Source organism: Pleurodeles waltl, chromosome 11 (genome assembly GCF_031143425.1).
Source record: "Pleurodeles waltl isolate 20211129_DDA chromosome 11, aPleWal1.hap1.20221129, whole genome shotgun sequence".
Taxonomy (NCBI): domain Eukaryota; kingdom Metazoa; phylum Chordata; class Amphibia; order Caudata; family Salamandridae; genus Pleurodeles; species Pleurodeles waltl.
The window spans coordinates 730,698,247-730,719,584 of NC_090450.1; the positions used below are offsets into that span (position 1 = coordinate 730,698,247).

At 46.0% G+C, this 21,338-nt stretch overlaps 1 protein-coding gene across 1 annotated transcript in view; it reads left to right on the forward strand.

Moving 5' to 3' along the window:
• STARD7 (StAR related lipid transfer domain containing 7) overlaps positions 1-4,455 on the forward strand; it is a 193,604-nt gene extending 189,149 nt beyond the window's left edge. The window contains exons 8-9 of the mRNA XM_069214420.1: positions 559-643; positions 1,026-4,455. Of these exons, the coding sequence (XP_069070521.1) occupies positions 559-643; positions 1,026-1,204 (264 nt within the window). The 3' untranslated portion in view covers positions 1,205-4,455. The remainder of the gene's footprint in view (positions 1-558; positions 644-1,025) is intronic.
• The last annotated feature ends 16,883 nt before the right edge of the window (positions 4,456-21,338 follow it).

Here is a 21,338-nt window from a genome sequence, read left to right on the forward strand (position 1 = left end):
ACTTTTCCCGCTTCATCCTTATTTGTCTTATTTAGATGAAGTATTATTTTGCAATTTATGCACAGTATGTGAATCTAAAATAATTCTCAACACAAAAGAGGACTACACAAGAGGACGCGGCTTACACGTAACAACATATTGGTAGCTTCAATCACTAACACATTCACAAGAACCCCCTCCTCTCCTCTGAGAATTAGGAATAGCGCACTGGATTCTCATTTCCACGCTCACTAGCTTACCCTCTACATGGATTCAAGGAACAATCTGAAGATGGTATCTGCAGTGAGATTCAAGTCAACATCCTTACAAGTCACTCTGGCCATGCATATGGGCACCACCTGCATTTTAGTTAACAAGATGTTTAAGATTAAACTGCCAGTGTACGAGATTATACATAACCTTCGAATATAAAGTTGTTTCAAGCTATAAATCCATTGTTAGAGGTAGTAAACGTGCTTTTTATGACTGAGTCTTATGATAAGTGAAGAATTATTTATTTGGGTACTGGAAGGAAATATGGTTTGCCGGTGAATGTTTATTAGTGTGTCTCCTTCACAGAATGGCTTTGACTATTTGTTGACATACAGCGACAATCCACAGACTGTGTTCCCAAAATATTGTGTAAGCTGGATGGTGTCGAGTGGTGAGTATGTACTTATGTTCTTCTAATGTAAAAAGTCTACAATGCTCTTTGTGTTCTGTGCAGGAAGGAAGAGGAGAGGGGGATTTGGTAGTTGGCGCAAGCAGGGACTACCAGTTTGTGAAATTTGGTACCACAATGAAGTCGAGTTTTGTGTGGGGATGGGGTCTAGTCAAGGTAGGATAGTAATGTTTGCCAATTTTAGGGTGGGGTGTTCCAGCCTATTCAGGTAGTGGATTTTTGATTACATGGTGTATGGTTTTAAGAGTAGGGCTGAACAGTCTTTGGGAATTAATGGGATTTGGGCATTTGATGTTTTTATTATTCTGAATCACTTTGTACACCCATGTTATAAACTGGTATTCACAAGTTATCCTTTATTTAGGTATGCCGGATTTCCTGGATAAACTTCACATGGCTGCTGTGAGAGCCAGAACCATGGAGATTAAAGTGAAGGATTACATCTCTGTCCCCCGGCCAGTGGACTCCAGCTGTGAGGCCAAAACGAGTGCTGAGCGCAAAGAGGACAACAGCCACAGCACAGGGCAGATGGGCTACGCTTAGGCAGGGGAACTTATGTTAAGGGGCGGCCCTCCTTAGCCTTTTTCCCATACTGAAGTGGCTCAATGCACCGCTCCTTGTCCAACCGTCTTGCAGCATCACTGCCACAAACGGTGGCATGTAAAGGACGCCTTCAGCAGTGATGAGTCGCAAAGGAAGCACACTTCAGGAGCTTGTGTACTTGCGGCCAGTCCAAGGTTCTACTGACATTTCAGCGGCTAGGCTTGTGCTTGGGCCGCCAGAACGTTTGAGAAGCTAACTTTTGTGTATCTTTGAAGATGAAGCAATGCAAACATTCCCCCAAATTCACCTTCCTTGCCGTCAGTAGCTGAAGTACATGCAAGGTTCCCACCTCCCTGTTGTTCAAGTTTGAAGATAATTGAAGCCTTTTTTTCAATGGTGTAAAGTTTCAAAGTGTATGCAGGTCTTCTGCAGTGGATGCCCAGGTGACATGCCCTGCCTTTGAGTTCTAAGGTGTGTGCGAGTGCCTTCCACCCAACTGTTCCCGTCTGAAATGTTTGTAATATGCCTCCTGTTGCATGGTTGATGTTTGGGAAGTGGGAAAGAGCTATATCGTATGTCTGGTATAGAGAAGTTTTGTACGTTGAAATGTTTAGTTAGAGTGCTTGTACGCAGATTCAGAATAAGTCAAGGGTCGTGGAAGTGATCTTGCATATCATTTTGTTGCGGACTGCATCACAGGGCTGACCTATTAACCAAAAGGTAGCCCTTTAACAGCCTCTTTTTTTGTATTTAGGCGCTAAGAAGGGGGAGTGAAACCCACAGAAAAGAAACTGCATTTGAAGCACTGTTTACTTTCTGTCTTTGCTACTTTCTTCATCATCCCTGAGAGCAGGCGTAGCAAAGGCAGTGCCAAAGGTATTAAAGAAAGTCATAGTGCTGCTCCATCATGTTCTTAATTGACGTATCCTATTTGTCTCAGCAGTGCAGAGTATGAAGTTATGGAACCAGTTATGTACAGTGTCACCAGTAGTCTTTTTCCGGCTACAGAGTGGGCCTTTGCTTACTGATGTGGTGCATATCCCACACAGAAGTCCCCTTCCTTGCTTAGGAGCTGCTCCTTTGAGCTCTGCTACGGTGCATACCATAAACATACTTACTAAGGGTGACCCTTCATTTACAGGTATGCATGGAATTTTCCAGCCATTTTTGTGTTAGATATTTGGAGGAAGGGGTACTGGCAGGTAAAGACGATCTGAATATCAGCCTTGCGCTGGCTACAGCTTTTGTTGTAACATTTCTCCTTTTGCATCTATATTTTGTACAGAGGTAGTAAGGTCCTCGAGGTTGGGTTTGACAACCAGGGACAAAAGACTTATCTTGCAGGTGTTCTGCCTAAGACATCTATGAGAGGTGGACTCCTTTCCCTACTGTGAATTGTAGCCTGTCTCTTCTCTGAGGACGACCTGAGAATGTTTGTGCCAGACAGGGGAGTCTTGACCACTCTGTGGAGTTACCAGGGTTTGAATAGATCACAGCAGATTTATCTGGTGTCTGTGACACATCTCGAGGGGTGGGAGTTTTGTGAAATGTACTTGAGCAGTGTGCATGGGCATCTTGTCGCTTCTCTGTTGGTGGAAGATGATGCCTCTCCCTTTCTGCTTGGCATGAGGGAGCACTGTTTAAATTTTCCCTGGGCGGTTGAATATGCACCCAATGGTTTGTCTCTTTTTGATGGCACCTTTATGCCGATTCCTGGGCAGTGGTGAGGGTTACCTTGTGATGAGTTCCTGTGTAACAGCACGTCACTTTATTACCTGCTCCTGGGTGATGGAAAATGGCATCTCATGATCTGTGATGTGGAGCGGCTGGCAAAGTTACGTCTTATTTTTTCCCTGTAGGTTTGTGTGCATTATATGTCCTAAGGTTTATAGAATCATGCCATGTCCGTTGTCTGATCTCTGCGTGGTTCAGTGGGAAATAATTGCCTTGAAATTCCATACAAACCATTTGCATGGCTCAGCAGTATGGGCTATACTGCAGCATGCGGGTGCATTTGTTAATTGTTAACTTGCTATATGACAAGATCTGAGGTATTGAGCGATGGTTCTGTGCGTATGATGATGTGCGTGTGAGTCAGACTATTTCCCTGGAATAACAAGACTTGTTTGTCTTTCTCTTTTGCTGCATGGAGATAGAGGAAGCCAGCGTCTGTTTTTCCCATGCATTAGAGACTGCTCATTAAAAGAGCTACCTGCATTAAGGGGGGGTGCCTGCTTAAAACTGGAATCTACAATTTAACATAACAAATGTGCATACAACCCACTCAGACAGTGGTCGAGGGAAGGCTATAATTGTGCTTGGACAGGTGGTAAGGCTTTATGGTGGGCAGGAAGAAGGGCTACTTAAGCTATTTGTACGTCTCTCCCTTATTTCCCTCTCTGAAGCCAAGCTAGTAATTCTTAGAGGCCTGAGATCAGGAATAATTTATCCGGGATAAAGCTCCTATCCTGTGGACTGTATAGTGTATTGTAGTGTCTGGGGTGGAAACTGGATGTGATATACACCCTAAGTTCACTGTTAACCTACTTATCCTCCACAGAACACATGTTAGCCAAGTGGTCCTGTTACATAACAGACTTTCCATTGCCAACCCCATTGATGCTTGGAATATTCAGCAGTTTGATCCCCTGTTGGCACCAGCCAGTCTATTCATCTGGACTTCTTTCTTCCCACTCCAGTTCTAATCATCTGTTTTTCTACTTGGCTACCTTCTTTACACTGTGCTGTAATTGTGTAGTGCCCTGGCTACTGGTAAAAGGTGCCGTGCTCTGTGGCTAATTGCTATAAAGCCTTAGCGTAGATTGGGTGCTTGCTCTGTCACTGATGGTCCCAAACTCAACCTGCCTTGTGCCTTTGGTTGAGCCCTGATTGGTTAGCTTATTTTTTTTATTTTTGGCTGACTACAAGCTTTCAGGGTTCTTCGCTGAAGTTTACCAGAGAAAGACCCTGCGTTTGGTGCATTGGCAAAAACAGCTCTGACCTTTGTACTGGGTATTACAAGGCCAAAACCGAAGGCCTAAAACCAAAGAACTGTAATAACCTCCAAGTGCTTTTTTTTGCCCCCCTGCTCTCTCTTCCTCAGCCCATCATGGCCTCTCGCTCACCTTTTCTTGTGTGGTGTTGATTAAGACAACTTAACTTTTTTTCTGGTTGGTCTTGGCATTGATGTAGTTTCACAAACACATGTGATACTTTTAGCAATGTGAATAAATCCATAAATTGGTACAATATTTTGAACATCCTGCCTGAAAGCATCTTGTGACCCATATGGGTGCTTCCTGTACCCAATTTCACGAATGTCGTCAGAGTGGCTATTTCTCTTGACTGCTAGATGTGGAAATGCTCTCTGCGTGAACACTTTTCCTTCGCTGGGGAATATTGCATTATCGTAGAGCTACAAAATGTATCTTTGCAGCCTGATGGTATTTTTTAATCTTAAAATTCATCTCTGCTCTGAATGAGCTTGGCATCTTATCTTGGTAACAACTAACTACTTTGATTTGCCTGCTGTGCCATAAAAAGTAAAGTCGGTTTAAGGAACTTGGGTTAGTTGTTAACTCATTGGAAAATATACATTCAGACATTGTGTTAGCCAATGAAGTACAGGAACAAAAGGATATCATAAGCAAATATAATAGCTCTGTTTAATAGAGAATTCTAGCTGCTGATTAATTACCTTTGAATTTCCCAGTTGTCAGTCTGGATCTGAAAACTTTTAGTTGAGCAATACCCCTGCATGTGCTGTTGAGTGCTCCGTTTTTTCCCCACGGCGGCGGTGGCGCTGGATGTGACATCACAGTCACCAATATAGGTGCCACCCAGGTGAGCAGATGTCAGTTCTTTTCTTTCAGCGCCAGTTAGCGCAGATCCCGAGAGAGCTACCCTGCTGTTGTATTTTGACAGGCTTTTTTTTAAACATTTTGTCAAGTATTTTTGTAAAGCGTTTCGAGATGACTTATAGAAAGGCAAGATTCAAGCCAGTTGGCACCTGTCACCATGTCATGTCGGCTACGGACCCTCACTTTGCCTATGGTGTCACAAGCACTCCTAAGACTCAGTCATGCTCAGACTGCCGGGACATGGCACCAGAGGCTCTGAGTGAGCAGTCCCTGAAGCTGCTTGCAGCCCGGCAGTTGACGCCATCTGGCACAACTCCTCAGAGGTCCCGGTTGAGGAGAAGGTTGTGGGACTGCTCCAGAAGCCCCAAGTCGTCTTCTTCGCATTAGGGGCACTCGGGAAAGAGGCAAAAAACAGACTTTGCCTCATCCATCGGCCAACATGACGAGTTTGGATCATCGGATTTCCAGGCGCGATTCTGCAGAATTGATGCCAGGTCCGACTCCGTGCCTTCCTCCACTTCCGGGAGCCAGAGCAACCCCCCACTCAGGTAAGACTTCTACAAGGCCATGTGCTATATATTCAAGCGGGATGACCCCTCCGGAGCACCTTTGGGCCCCGCAGGGTCAGAGGAGGCCCCATCATGTTCTGCGCCAGTGACTTCGGCCTCTGCTCCAATGCAGTCTTATGGTTCGGATCAGGACCAGTGCCGGTTGTACCCACATGTCCTTCTCCAGCGCCTGTCATGACGCCGATGCTCCTGGTGCCGCCAGCCCCTTTCTGATTCCAGACAAGCCAGAACGGCATCACACGACACCAGTTTGAGTGCAGGCGGCATCCACAGGTGCCAGATCATTCCCTGAGCATTATATTCAGCAACCAGGCATAGAAGAAGATTGGGACGGGTCACTGGAACGTTTAGAACACCAGTTAGAGACGACTATAGACTAGTATGAGGAACTAGGTGAGGCTAGTGGACGAGACACCTCTTCAGATACTGGCTTGTCTCCACCCAAACCCCCCCACCCCACCCCCACAAGTGTAGTTACAGAGGAGGGTTCTTCTTATGCAATGGTGGTGCGTAGGGCAGCGGAAGTCCTTGAAGTGCTTTATCCTGGGGCTCCCACTTCCGAACCCCTTGTGCCCTTTGAGGCACTTACTGACATCCTACTGTAAACTTGGTCCAAGCCCAGCACAGGGGCTCCTGTAAATAGGATGATTGCCCACTGCCATCGTCCTGCACTGGGAGACCTTGGTTTCCTCAGCTAACATCCCACCCCTGAGAGCCTTGTAGTCCAAGCCTCAACTTCTTTTGGCGCATTCCCTTCCGCTCCACTGGACAGGGAATTCAAGAGCCTGAACCAGCTTGGGAAAAAATTGTTTTCTTACACCAGTCTGGCATTGAGGTTGGTGAACACCTCATGCTTATTGGGCTGTTTCTCCCGCACCTTATGGGATACGGTTGCACAGGTGCTGCCACAGGTCCCAGAGTAGACCCGGGCCATCCTCTCCCAGGCGGTGAAATACGAGAGAGCTGTAGCAAAGTTCACCATTAGGTGGGGACTAGATATGATTGACCTGCTGGGAAGAACAGTTTTGTCGAAGGTGACCTTACAGTGTCCCGCTTGGCTGAGAACTTCTGGCTTTTTGGGGGATGTCCAGGCAACCCTTATGGACATGTTCTTCAACGTGACTTGGCACCGGAGCACTTTAAGGACTCTCAGGCTACGGCCAAGTCTTTGGGCCTCTCAGCGACCCCTCTTCCACTGTCTGCCTTTCGACCCTTTCATGGCCATGGAAGGGGTATATCATTGTGCCAACCACCGTCTGGTGCAAGGTGTGTGAGAACGTGGGGGTGGTGTTTTCAGACCTAGAGGGTCTGGAAGCCAGAAGTTGTCGACCACCCAGCCCCCAACAGCTGCAGCCTCCAAGCCCCTCCTAGTTTGATCGTGCAGGATCATGCTTGCCCAGTTGGAGGCAGAATTAAATATTCTCTCCTCCACTGGCAGTCCATTACATCGGACGCTTGGGTTCTGCAGATCATTCGGAAGGTCTATGCCCTGCCTTTCCAATCCTTTCCTCCCCCAATACTGCCAACATTTGAAGGGCTGGCAGAGGATCATTTGGGTCTGCTCTGAGAGGAAGATATGGCTCTCTTGGCCAAGGAAGCTATAGCAAAGTTCCCGATATCCGAAGTAGGCAGTGGTTGTTATTCCCACTACTTTCCAATTCCCAAAAAGGACAAGGGTCTTTGCCCTGTTCTAGACCTACGAACTGTTAATCTCTTCCTCCCGAAGAAGTTCAAGATGCTCTCGTTTGCTCAGGTCTTATCTGCCCTAGACCAACAAGACTGGTTGTTAGCGCTGGACTTACAGGATGCATATTTTCACATTCCCATCTAGCCTGCCCACAGGCTCAGGGTGGGCCACGAGCACTTTAAGTTCACCTTGCTCCCATTTTGCCTTACCAGCGCCGCTCAGGTGTTCACCAAGGTGATGGGGTTTCAGTCTTCCCCTACCTGGACGATTGGCTGTTGAAGGCAAGCTCGCCCCAGCCTGTCATCTCCCACCTTCAGACTATGGCGAACCTTCTTCGCTCACTGAGGTTCACTATAAACGTGCAGAAGTCACACCTGTCTCCCTATCAGACCCTCTTTCATCAGACCTGTTTTGGGCACATTGCAGTTCTGAGCTTATACTTCAGAGTAGCAAGTCTAGCATATTCATGTTATGATACTAATGTTTCGGCCTCTATCTTGGATTTGGGTGAGGCTGACTCTGAGGCTGCTGAGCCTCATGGCCTCCCCCCTCCTGCTGGTACATCAAGCCAGAAGGCTTATATGGGCTCTGCAGTGGGACCTGAAGCTCCAGTGGGTGCAACATCAGGGAAATCTATCTGATATCGTCCAGAGGAAACTGCAAGAGACCTGCAGTGGTGGATTACGAACTGCGATTGGGTCAAAGGTAGACTCCTCTCCCTTCCTCAACCAGACCTCACAGTAGTGACAGATGTGTCACCTATGGGATGGGGCAGCCATATAGGAGAGGTGGAGGTCAGAGGATTGTGGTATATGGCGGATTCCAGACTGAACATCAGTCTGCTGGAGCTCCGGGCTTTCCGGCTAGTATTAAAAGCATTTCTCTCCTCTGTCAAGGGGACATTAGTGCAGATGTTCACGGACAACACCACCATCATGTGGTACTGCAACAAGCAGGGTGGGGTTGTGGACCCTTTGTCAAGAGGCCTTACATCTCTGAACATGGCTGGAACAGCAGGGCATAACCCTGGTGGTTCAACACCTGGCAGGATCTCTGAATGCCAGGGTGGACGAACTCAGCTGTTGATGCCTAGCGGATCATGAGTAGTGTCTCAACTTGGAGGTGGCACAAGGACTCTTTCAGCAGTGGGAAGAGCCTTGGTTGGCTCTATTCGCCTCCAAAGAGAATGCACAATGTCAGCAGTATTGCATGTTGGAGTGTCCAAGGCGGCAATTGCTCAGCAGCGCTTTCGGTTGCGAGTGGAGCTCATCCTGCTGGACGCCTTTCTAGCCATACCACTCCTGCCCGGAGTTCTCAAGATGATCAAGAATGAACGGGCCCAAGTAATCCTTGTGGGTCTAGGTTGGGCACAGTCTGGTATCCCAAGCTGCTGACAATGAACATCAATCCTCCAATCAGGCTGCCCCTTCAGGAGGATCTTCTGTCGCAGCAGCAGGGGAGGAGGATCTTCTGTCACAGCAGCAGGGGAGGGTTCCCCACCCGAACCTGTCAACTCTGCGCCTTCATAAGCAGCGACATTTGACAGCCTTCAACCCTCCTCCTGAAGTCTGTAATGATATTTTAGCAGCCAGGCGTTACTCCACAAAAATGGATTACATCTGCCGTTGACAAAGATTTGTAAAATATTGTACAGATAAGTCTTTAGATTCTCTTTCTGCTTCTCTCTCTGATGTTCTTCTTTTCATTCTGTCCCTTGTCCAGCAGGGCTCTGCACTGGGCACTCTTAAGAGCTGTCTGCTTCTTTAAGTCCCCTATTGTAAATAGATTTCTAAAAGGGCTTGTACATATGTTTCCCCATTCACCCTTCATTATGCCTCAGTGGGACCTGAACCTGGGCCTCAAGTACCTCATGTGTGCTCTGTTTGAGCCACTTCACAGCTGTCCCCTCAGCCTGCTCACCATCAAAATAGCCTTTCTCGTGGTCATAACATCTGCCCGGAGAGTGAGTGAGCTGCAGGCCTCGTCAACCAAGCCTCCCTTTCTCAGTGTTTCCTGATAAAGTGGTGCTTCGCACCCATGCCTCTTTCCTCCCAAAGGTGGTGACCGCATTTCATTTGGGACAGACTGTCACCCTGCCCAGCTTCTATGCTTCCCTGCATCTATCTAAGGTATAGGAGCGACGCCACCGGCTGGACCCAAAAAGAGCATTGTTGTTCTACCTTGACCTCACAAAAGAGTTCAGTGTGAGCAACCAACTCTTTGTGTGATATGTGGGAGCAAAGAAAGGTCAGGCGGTACAGAAGCGAACCATTTCACACTGGGTCATTCTCTGTATAAAAATCTGCAACACTCTGGCTACAAAGCAGCCTCCTGAGGGCTTACAAGCCTCATGGAATCCTAGTCCCTGACTTCTATCAGACAGCAACTTGGGCGACCCTGCACATGTTTGCCAAACACTACTGTCTGGACAGTCAGTTCTAACGGGACGGGCATTTTGCAGGACTTTATAATTTAGAAAATTTGGCTGCAGTCCACCACGAGGAGCATTTGGTATCTATTCAAAAGTAAGGAACCAGCAGCTAGAAGTCTCTATCAGATGAGCAAGTTACCTAGTCTATCATCAACCCTACAGCAGTTGGAGGCCTTCAAAGAGACCATGCTGCAAATTTTCAATGGCCTGGCTTATCCCTCCCAGGCCCTACTGTCCCCATGGGACTCCTTCTGAGGCCCGTACCTCCTCCAGTACAGAATTCCACTCAGACTAAGAGAACCATGCTGGTTCCCAAAGTCACCAGCATTGTCACCTATTTGGGATACCGAATCAACATTGGCTCGAGATTGAACAATGTTAGAATGAAAAATGACATGAGCACAGCCACGCAGCCTCACTCCAAACCAGTTCCTGTACTGAATCTGTTTTTTTTGTTTTTGGTTCTGACTGTTGATCCTGTGCTAAAGCAGGGTGCTCCTTAGGATACTGAAGAAGATAATGATGGGGCTGGCTTGCTTCCCCCTCATTATACTGATGTTGCCTTATACCTTGTTTTATAAAATCTCAGTAGGCTTGATACCTTCTCCGATACAAAGGTGGATGTAAAGAAAGTGCCTCCTTTGCAGTGGTGTTTCGGATGGCAGCTACAGTATTAGATTTACAGCTGCCCTCAACTGAGACTAAAACAAATGCGTTGACAGAAAGTTTGCAGCCAAGGCTGGCAACATCTGAGCCCTTGCTTCCATTTAATGATACTTTCACAAGATACTTTTGTGCCTACCTGAATAAATGTGTGTACTTTCCCGCCTGTTTGCTGGTAGGTAGCCAGAAGCCGGTATCCGGTGACCTGGATTTCCTCACGAAGCAACCTAGTCCGGAGTGATGCCTTCGGCAACCTTATGAATTCCTCTGCCAGCCTGGCATTGCGATCCGTAAATGAAGTTGTGTCTATTGGGTGTATGGGCCATGGCCAGCACAATCTTGCTGTCAGTCCCAGACTACCTTTGAGTCTCTGCCACAGGCATGAAGTGGTCAAGGACATTATCCACACAAGTCTGGTTTCCATGGGCTGCATTGGAAGGCCACTGTTGTAATTTGTGGACACGCTCAATGAGGTCAACTGGTTTCTCTGGTGATCTACAGGCATCCCTAGTGGATATTCCTTTTGATGAGTCTCACCACTGTGGCTAGAAGGATGACTCTTCTATGGAATGCTTTAAATACAGCAGAGCTACAGTGCATTCCTTTCAACCCACCTCATGACAATTCCCACACCAGTTCCAGAAATGTAAGGGTTATTCTAGGTGCTAGGACATATGTAGAGGCTGCATTTAAAGCCACTGTTGCAGCAAATAACCCAATCCCTTCAGGGCTGTGGCTTCAGAACCAGTAGACAGGGTGCAGGCCAGCAGGGGCGTCAATCTTCAAATGCCTCTTCTTTATTATCCCCTTTAGTGGCACCGCCAACCAGTGGGGGCAGCGTCCAGAACTTCCTCCCAGTTTGGTGATTTATCTGATAGACGGGTCTTGCAGATTGTTCAAAAAGCCTACACCACACCTTTTCTCTCCTTCTACGTGAAATCCCTCCCACACCAGAAAAAAATCTGGAAAAAACATTTGTCGGTCCTGTCATAGGAATGAACCTGTTTCTTTCTAAGGGTGCCATACGGGGGATACTGGACTCAAAGAAAAGTGGTGATTGTTATTATCACCGCCTCCTTGCCTTTAAAAAAAAAAAAAAAAAATAAAGACAGGGGCCCTCCTGGTCTATCCTGTTTCCTTGGACCAACCGAACACTTTCCTGCAATTTCGAAATGGTCTTACTAGCTTATATCCTTTCTTCCCTGGACCAGGGAGACTGGATGGGGTCTAGGTTGCATATTTTCATAAAGGAATCATGCAGTCCCAAAGGCATTACTTGCAGTTCAAGGTGGATCAGGAGCATTTTCAGCTTGCTGTGCTCCCCTTTGGCCTCACCAGGGCTTCTCGGCGTCCACTAAAATAATTGCAGTGGTTGCTGCCCATCTACAGAGGTTGACAGTAGCTGTATTTCTTAACCTTGATGCTGGCTGCTGAAGATGGGCTTGCTGCAGTCAGTTGTGGTGCTCCTCTGTACGACGGTGAACTTATACAATTATTGGGTTTTACCATAAACAAGAGAAAGTCCCACTTAATTCCATCACAAAGGCGTCCTGTCATTCATTTATCCCAGACAGACTGGAGTTCAAGGTTTTTCCTCTGCTGCAACAAGTCTGGGACATTATGGTACCTATGTTTCAGTCTCAATCCTAAATCTAGGTGAGGGTGTCTCTGAGTCTTCTTGACGTCTTAACCTTGTGCATCCTCCATATCAACCATGCATGCTCTAGAGTGGAACTCAGTCCCAGTTAGTCCAGCATTAAGGATGCCTTTCCAACTCTGTCCAGGTGTCAGAGAAGACAATCCATGATCTGTGACTGTGGCGACAGACACTTAGCTGCTGGGATGATAGGGTTCACTGAGAGGAGGTGGAGATCATGGAACTCTGGTCTCCAGTGGAGAGCGAGCTCTACAATGAAACATTGGAACTGAGAGGCATTAGCTTGTCCTTGAAGGCTTTCCTGCTGTCCATCAGGGGCTTGCTGGTGCAGGTTCTCATGGATAACACCACCGCTGTGTGGTATTGCAACAAGCAGAGTGGTGTGAGGGTCCTGTGCAACAGGTTTTGTGTTTCTGGAGGTGCTGGAGTGCCATGATTTCTTTCTAGTCACCACCTTACAGGTTCCCTGAGCGGACAAACTAATCAGACTTGCTCTGACAGATCAAAAGTGGTGCCTTCATCCCGAGGTGGCACAGGGCAACTTCTCCCAGTGGGGAGAGAGCCATGGCTAGCTCTTTACACTACTGTGTCAACATTTTTACGTGTTGAAGTTTCTGCAAAAACATTATTTACGAGATGTATTAAAGCTGGAATGGAGAAAGGAACTCACTACAACTTCCTGCCACTACCTTTCCTGCCCAGAGTTGTGAAGAAAATGAAGAATGACTTGGCCCAAGCTATTTGAATTGCTCAGGACTGGGCCACGCTAGTGAGTGTGATCTATACTCTGATCAGGCCACCACCTCAGGGGAACCTCCTGTATCAGCAACAGGGCAGGGTTCTGTGCCTCATTCTACCCAACATATGTGAAGAATGAGTGGTGGCAAAAGATTGCTTTCAGTTTGCCAGCCAAAGTTGTCATCCTCACAACCAGACATACATTCACAAAATACATCTATGTTGGGTGCTGGGACAAATTAGTAATCTGGTTTGGTGTCTGGGACACTGATCCCTGACAGCAAAATTATTAGGCATCCATTGTTTTTTATTTTGTCTTTATCCTAGCAAGGGATTTCAGTGGGCAGTGTAAAAGGTTATTTGTCAGGCCTTTCAACATTTGCCAGACCAACCATTCTTGTTTAAATCATCTAGTGTGATGAGGCTTTTGAAAGGTTTGACATGCGTACCTTCCCAAACGATTCTCAATCCCATAATGAGACCTTAATTTGGAATTGGCCTTCCCCATATTAAAGCCTTTCAACCCTATGCATAGCTGTTCGCTGAGCCCTCTGACCTTGAAGACTGTCTTCCTGATTGCAATTACATTAGCTCATCACTTGTGTGAACTGCATGCATCTTCAGTGCTGCCCTGCGCCACCTTGTTTCCACAAAAATACTGCTGAGGACTCAGGTGACCTGCTTACCGAATGTTGCGACTACTTTCCATACTGGGCAGTCCATCACTGTATACAATCTTTTCTTATCTGAAAACCCTTGAAAGAATAGTAGAGGCTCTAATGGTTGGAGCCCAAAAGGGCTTTAAGCTTTTACATTGGTGGGGTCAAGGACCATTGATTAGATAATCAACTTTTGGTTGGGTTCTCTTGAGCAAAGAAAGGGAAAACTGACCAGACGAAAACCCTGCTGAGGCAGATAGCTGTGTGCATTAGGATATGCTGTGTACTGGCCAAGAAGCAGCTCTAGAACGTCTGAAAGCCCATTCCGCCAGGGCCAATGACACTATATTTATGCTGATGTTAGGGATGTCTGACCCTTGATATTTGCAAGGTTGTGATGTGGGAATTGATGCATAGGTCCCCGAAGCACTACTGCTTTTGACGGCTGGGCCCAGCAGGAAGGACAGTTGCCCCCTCGGTTCTGCAAGACTTTTTGGTTTGGTTCCATTCCACAGACCTTCCACCTTTAGATTGAAGTTGAGAAATCTGTGGTTATATTTATCCATCAGAACAGCCTGTTAGTTACCAACAGTAACATTATTTCTGATGGACATTCTATCCAACCTTAGATTCCTTACTGCTCTTCCATCTTCTTGTTCTGTACTGACCTCTTTATTTACTTCTCAAAAGATCCCAAGTTAGTACTGTGCATGATGTTATGATCAGTTGTTTGCGATCTGCGTCTGAGAGGACGTGAGAAGGGAAACTACAGGAGAGGCAGACAGGAAGGGGGGTACAAATATGCAGCTCCATCACAGTATGGAATCAGCACAGGGCTGCTCAGTGCCTCCCTATTAACATGAGGGAACACTGCTGCAAAGTTCTCTCTGGCAACTGGAGGATATTCTGTGATATGGAATCTGCAGTTAACTAGAGCATCCACCAGAAAGAGTGTTACCAAAAGGTAAGGAACCTGTTCCTTAGTTTCTAAAGGGCCTTCTTAACTCTTGGGAATCAACATAGAATCTTTAAATCGGCTTATTCTAGATTAGAGATGGGAATTTGCAAGGATCAGTATTGGTGCACGCATTTTTCTATAATGTTTCTAATGTAGCTGACTGTCATTGAATATGGCTGATCTGTTATGGCCCCGACGTTGTGAGTGGGTGGCAGGTTCATGTGCTAATTTATAACTCAGTAGATTACCCATCATGGTCATTTGATGTTTAACTGCCTTTCGCGCTAACCGTGCCTTCAACTGGATTGCAGTAAATCCCTCAAAGATGTGGTTTCTCCTGCAGTTGATCTCTTGGTCTCCATGTGTGAATAATGCCACAGTAAAGCCTTGGTTCCTATTCAAAACTTGGTTTCCTGTGGGGTGATATGTTTATTAGATTGTAAAAAAAAATCTCTGATATCAAAACAAAAGCAATACACAAGCAGACCAATGTTCTAAGTCCAAGAGAAAAAGGATAATAACTTTTTCTGAAATGACTGACATTGCTCTCCCTTACCACCTGAACATCTGGTAAGTGGGCCGGGTAATAACATTTTTATTTATCTGTTTTGTTGAGTTTGTGCTGCCTTTAAACTACTCTGTATCATCAGCACAGAGACAGTTACCTAGCTTGGGCCTTACAAGTAGACTGCTGGTATTACAAATAGTGCAGCTTAATATCTCAGCTTCTCCTGAACCAGCATCCTTTAGTTTTCTGTAGTGTTCATGGACAAATGGAAAGAGACCACCAAATATTTCCCTTGCAACTCCCTGCTGCCTTCTTGTCTTCAGGACCCGAGGCCTCCCATCGTGCACCTGCTATCAGGGATTGCCCTCACTGTCACCATGTGGGGCCACTCACAATCTATTACAGCCAAGCAGAGCTAACTCTTGCAGCCCCCTCTCCCCTCTTCACTGTGCACTGCTTTTGAAGCTCACTTGCTGGTCTTTCAAGTAGGGCCTGCGGTGCCACAACTCAAGCTGTGCGGTTCCATTTCACTTTGACTTGTGGAAGGCCGGCTGCTGAACTGTCATCCGGTACTGCTGTCGGAGCTCGCCATCATTCTGTGTCTTTAAGATGGTGGGCAGTACACTTCAGGACTCTGGTACCTAAGTGAGTTTCTGCTACCCGCAAGTTCTCAGTCATGATTCCCCTCGCTTGTTGATGGTTTTTTAGGGCCCTCATTCCTTGTTTGAGTTCAAATTTATGTGTGCTGGGTAGGTTCTACAATTCTGTTCATTCGGTTCCCCTGTCGTTCGCTTCTAGCTCTGGTTTTTCCCCTTGGGCCCATAGGACTCCCACCGTGCCTCCACCAGCTTGAATTGCTCTCTGCTTTGCCTCATTGATACACAGAGGGAGCCGCTCATAATCTGTTGTACCTGAGCATATTTAGGCTTCACAACCGCTGTACCTCTCCTTTCCGTCTATTACTGTTGGTTTTCTCTCAAGGGTTTTTTTCATTTGTCCCAGGCGATGGCAGTGGTTCCGTATTGCAGGAGACGCAGCACCGCAGGGTGTGTAAGTGGGCGGTTAAGCTCTTACCTAGTGTTCTTATCTTAAGTCTCAGCCATTTACCATTGCAGTCGTGCAGCTGGTTGGATTTTTTGTCTTCATAGCATCTCACCGCGGGGTTCCACAGCGGATCCAGACAGCTGTGGTGTGAGGGCAACGGTTAGAGCTCTACCCTTCAATGGGGCGAGAGTCCCTTATTATCAGCAGGATGGGCCTGGATGACAGAGCTCTGCTGTGAGTTCCCTTAGGTACCTAGGGCATTGGGGCTTAAGTTTAAAGGTGCCTCTAACTGCCATCCAGTTAATGGAAAACAACTGCACAAATCTGAAATTTCAGCAGGTATGCAGTCTTGGAAAGAATTCTGACAGTACAATTACTAGCATCCGATTAATGTTCAGGAGTACCTAAATCGGGAGTAGCTCGTGGTTTTGAAAACCATTACGGAAGAGTAATGAACCAAAGTAGAAATATGATTGTTAGACCAGTCAGCTCTTGCCGTGGTTTCCCCTGTCTTTTTGGCTTCTGACCTTTTGTTGTTGATCCTGTGCTGAATTTTGTTTTTGCTGGCTTTACGACTGCTGACCAATGCAAGAGTAAAATAAACTAGTTATAAAAACTGGATACATGCCTCTAATGTGAAGAGGGCACCTGCATCGAGCCTGAACATGGACCAGGTTTTCCAAAAGCAGTGTATGCCAATAAACCTGATATAATCAGAGACCAAAAGTGCAAAGGAACTATAAAGAACAAAAAACTAAATTATAAATGACCCATAAGTGCTAGAGACCTGTCTAAGACTTATCTTTAAACACTTTTGAGAAATATGGATGAAGAAAGAAAAGAGAAGTTGAAAGAACTAAAAAGGACAATTTCTACTAAACCTGCTTGTATTATATTAGCATTTTTGATGTTTTGCTTAATAGTTTGACATATTCATCTATGAAATATTAATGCCCGTAATATTGCTTACCCTCATCTCCCGTATTACAAGACTTCCATGATCATCACCAAACTGAATATAAAAATAGAGTTGCTTTATAGACTGAGTGCTTATCACAGGAAAATGAATATTTCAGACTGTTGGTTATGTTTGAAGCCGCAACAACAGAAAAAGGAATGCCTTTCTTACATCTTCCTTTGCTGTATGATGATTCGTGTTTTATCATATATAAAATGGTTATTACTTGGGTTCCACGAAGCAGACAAACTCACTTACAAAACCTATATTGAGAAAAGGGTAATTATACCTGGTTATAGTAATTATTTGCAGAGGACCAGTTGGTAAATTGGGGAGGATTTAGCATACAGAGATTTGCGAAATTTTACTCCCATGTCCAGATCATCAAGGGATTTCCTTATGTGGCTGAATAACTCAGAAATAGAAGACACCAATATTCCGTATCTCAGGGCATCAGCTAACACTCCTAGAAAATTATTTATACAAGTCAATGGGTCACAAACTTTACAAAAGTCTGTCACAGTCTATGTAAGACTACATTTTCACTTAATAGTTCATGGCCTATAGCACCTTTATATGCAGACAAAATAATCTTTTGGATATAGGGAGTGAAAGCCTATACCTGGCTACCTTTAAATTGGGCAGGTACTTCTTACCTTGGAATTGTATTTCCCCATGTCCTACATCACAGTAGAGACAGTATGACATATTTGATTGTGGGTTTTAAATCAGTGAAGGGAAAAGGAAAACACAGCAAGAATATTCAGTGGGAGAAAGAGTGTCTGACCTTGCAAATGGTATTTTTATACCTTGGGTAGCTTAATCTCTCAATTCTGCAATGCTCAAGAGAATGGGAAGATTGCTGGAGGCAATAATAAATGAAACATCAGTGAGAATAGCCAATCTAACAGGAGAAGTAGCTGCAGTACGTTTAGTAACTTTAGAAAAAAGGATGGTTTTAGATATGATAGCAGGAAAAGGTGGGTGTCTGGAAGACTCTGGGCACTGAATACTGCACTTTTATTCCTGACAATGCCCCTAATGTGTTTAAGGCTATGGAAAAGTAGCATCACATAGGGCAAGAAGTACATGCCCTAATAGAAACAAAAATCTGGGATAAAATAGGACTGTTGTTTGATTCATGGGGGTCATGGTGGACAGTCCAGCTTAAATGGGCATTAATAATACTTGGCCTACTAGTTGTCTGTTGGTGAATTTGTTACCAAGATGTTTGTCAGCCTATATGGTTATACATTGACCTCAGATTACTAAGGTGATGATGGCAAGACCAAGGGCCATACAGCAAGTTGATAATTGTGATGACATTTTATTTGATAAACAATTTTTATTGAGTTTTCAGAAATAAGGTGATAAACAGCACAACTAGCTTTGGCAGCCAGCAGGACATCATAACACGTGGGCATTTTATGGTAGTTAACAACCAGTTCCATTCAAATTGCACAATATCAACAGCAGCAGGCTTAGAGGCCCAAAGAGTGTTCACTGCATGTGCCACAACCACTTCCCCCATGCTCTATCGTGTTTGTGGGTGCAACCCCTAGCTTCATAGTCTGTAATCTCTTGCCATTTACACCAGCCCATCCTCCATCGCCATCTTGAGAGGGTAGGTGGTCTGTTTGACTTCCAACTTGTTGCAATGTCTCTTTTAGCCACTATCAAGGCAGTTCCTACGAAAGTTTGTTCTGCTCATGTCACCCCTATACCTTTCATAACTCCGAGCAGGGACTGCCCAACCCAATACCTCTTCAAGCTCATTCAGCAATACAGACCAATACTGTTGAATTGGAGGGCACGCCCAAGTCATGTGAAAGAAATCCTCAAGGGCACCTGTGCATTGGGGACAGGTGAGGCCCAGAAGGAGCCCCTCCCGGTGTAACCTAGCTGATGAGAGATGAGCCTCATATAGGTAATAAGTTTGTATCAGTCGTAGACAAGACAACATGTTTATAATTCTGGGTGCCTGTTAGAAATTGGGTCTCTAATTGGCAGAGGTAGGCACCCTGTCCAAGTAGGGACCACAATCCTAGTCCGGGTAAGTCACAACCCAACCCAAATTATCCCGTGCTCACCCTCTGGTAGCTTGGCACAGAACAGGCAGGCTTAACTTTGAAGGCAATGTGTAAAGTATTTGTGCAGTAACTCATACAGTAACAGTGAAAACACCACACAGGTTTAGCAAAATAGATAATATTTATCTGAATAAAATAAGATCAAAACGGCATAAATCCAATTTGCGCAAGTCGAGCTAGCACTTTTTAAAGGTTTAAATGAGTCTAAATCCTTAAGAATCAGTGGTTATATCCTTGTAACACACAGTACCTGGGATGCGTAAAAAATAACGCATGGGGGCCACAGAGGAGGAAAGCCATTGAAAAATAAGGTGCTGCATCAGATTCTCTGGTGCAGCACAGACAATGCGTCATTTCTTTCCACGCTGCAAGGTGATGCGTTTATTTCCAGGAGCGCAGCCTTGGTTCCTCACTGGGATATTTTGACACCCAGGGACGATGCTTTGAAAATCCTTGACGCGCTGGTGGAAGGCGCAGGTGCTCCTTCGATCCGGTCGGTGATGCCGTGAAATTTCAACTGCGAGGCAGGCGCTGCATCGATTTCTGTAGGCAGTATGATGATTTTCCAATGCACAGGGATTTTCTTATTTTTGGCGAAGTCCTTGGTGCCTTGAGATGTCCGAACAGGAGACAAGCTCAATCCAAGCCCTTGGAGAGCACTTGTCCTGCAGAGTCCTTCCAGCAGAGTCAGAGGTCAGCTGGCAGCAGGGCAACAAGCAGGGCAGCAGCCCTTCTCAGCAAAGCAGTCAAGATGAGTCCTTTGGGCATCCAGGCAGTCCCTTTGATAGAGTTCAGCTGTAGATCCAGAAGTGTCTGATTTGGTGGGGTCAGAGGCCCAGTATATATACCCAAAAGTGCCTTTGAAGTTGGGGGGGGGGGGGACTTCAAAGAGTGGTTTAGAAGTACATAAGTTCCCCTTTCAGCCCAGCCCAGTCCTGTCTGCTAGGATCCCTGTGGTGGTTATTAGTCCTTTGTGTGAGGGCAGGCCAGTGGCCTTTGAAGTGTAAGAGAGAGCCCCTCCACCCTTCCTGGCCAGGGAGACCCATACAGTATGCAGATGAGACTGGGGGCCTTATTACGACCTGACGGAGGGCATTACTCCGTCGCAAATGTGATTGATGTCCCATCTGCCATGTTACAAGTTCCATAGGATATAATGATATAATGGAACTTGTAATCCGGCGGGTGGGATATCCATCACATTTGGGACGGAGTAGTCCCCTCCACCAAGGTCATAATCAGGCCCTGAGTGCCCTGTGTTTGTGGATGTCTGGGTGGGATGCACAAGGGGAGCTGTTAACCAGCACAGATCAGATGTGGATTGGAGACAGGCTATAAGGAACAGATGGCAGTAAGTACAGAGAAATGCCCACTTTTCAAAAGTGGCATTTCTAAAATAGTAATATTAAATCCAGCTTCACCAGTAAGCAAGATTTTCTATTACCAATCTGGCCACACTAAGCATGACAGGGCTACTCCTTCCAGATCAGAATCTACCACTTAGAAGTATATGAGGGCAGTTCTAATGCTAGTCTATGAGAGGAGCAGGCCTCAGTAGTGGAAAACGAATTGTGAGTTTTTCACTATCAGGACATGTAAAACACAAAATTACATGTCCGCCTTTTACTTACATTGGACCCTGCCCTATAGGTTACCTAGGGCCTACCTTAGGGGTGGCTTATACATAGAAAAGGGGAGCTTAAGGCTTTGCAAGTAAATTTAAATGCCAAGTCGAAGTGGCAGTGAAACTGAACGCACAGGCCATGCAATGGCAGTCCAGAGATATGGTTAGGGGGCTACTTATGTGGGTGGCACAATCGGTGCTGCAGGCCCACTAGTAGCATTTAATTTACAGGCCCTGGGCACATGTAGTGCATTTTACTAGGGACTTCCAGGTAAATTAAATATGTCAATCGGGTAGGAACCATGTTATTTTAGGGGGGAGAGCACATGCTCTTTAGCACTGGTCAGCAGTGGTAAAGTGCACAGAGTCCTAAAACCAGCAAAAACAGGATCAGACAAATGGAGGGAGGAAGGCAAAACATTGGGGAATGACCACCCTAAGGCTGTCAGGTCTAACGTGTCCCCCACAGCTGAAAGTGAGAAATCCTACCCAACCCCTTGGGAGCTCTCATCACTAAGGTGGAAGAATCTGAAGAGACCATCATCAATGGCGTGGTCAGTCCTCGGGTGATGCTCCACAGTAAAGCCCATACCCTGTAGGGCAGTGGTCCCCAACATTTTGACTTCTGAGGACCCCAACTTTATTAATACTGGAACCCGGGGACCCCCATTGAATCATTACTGGAATC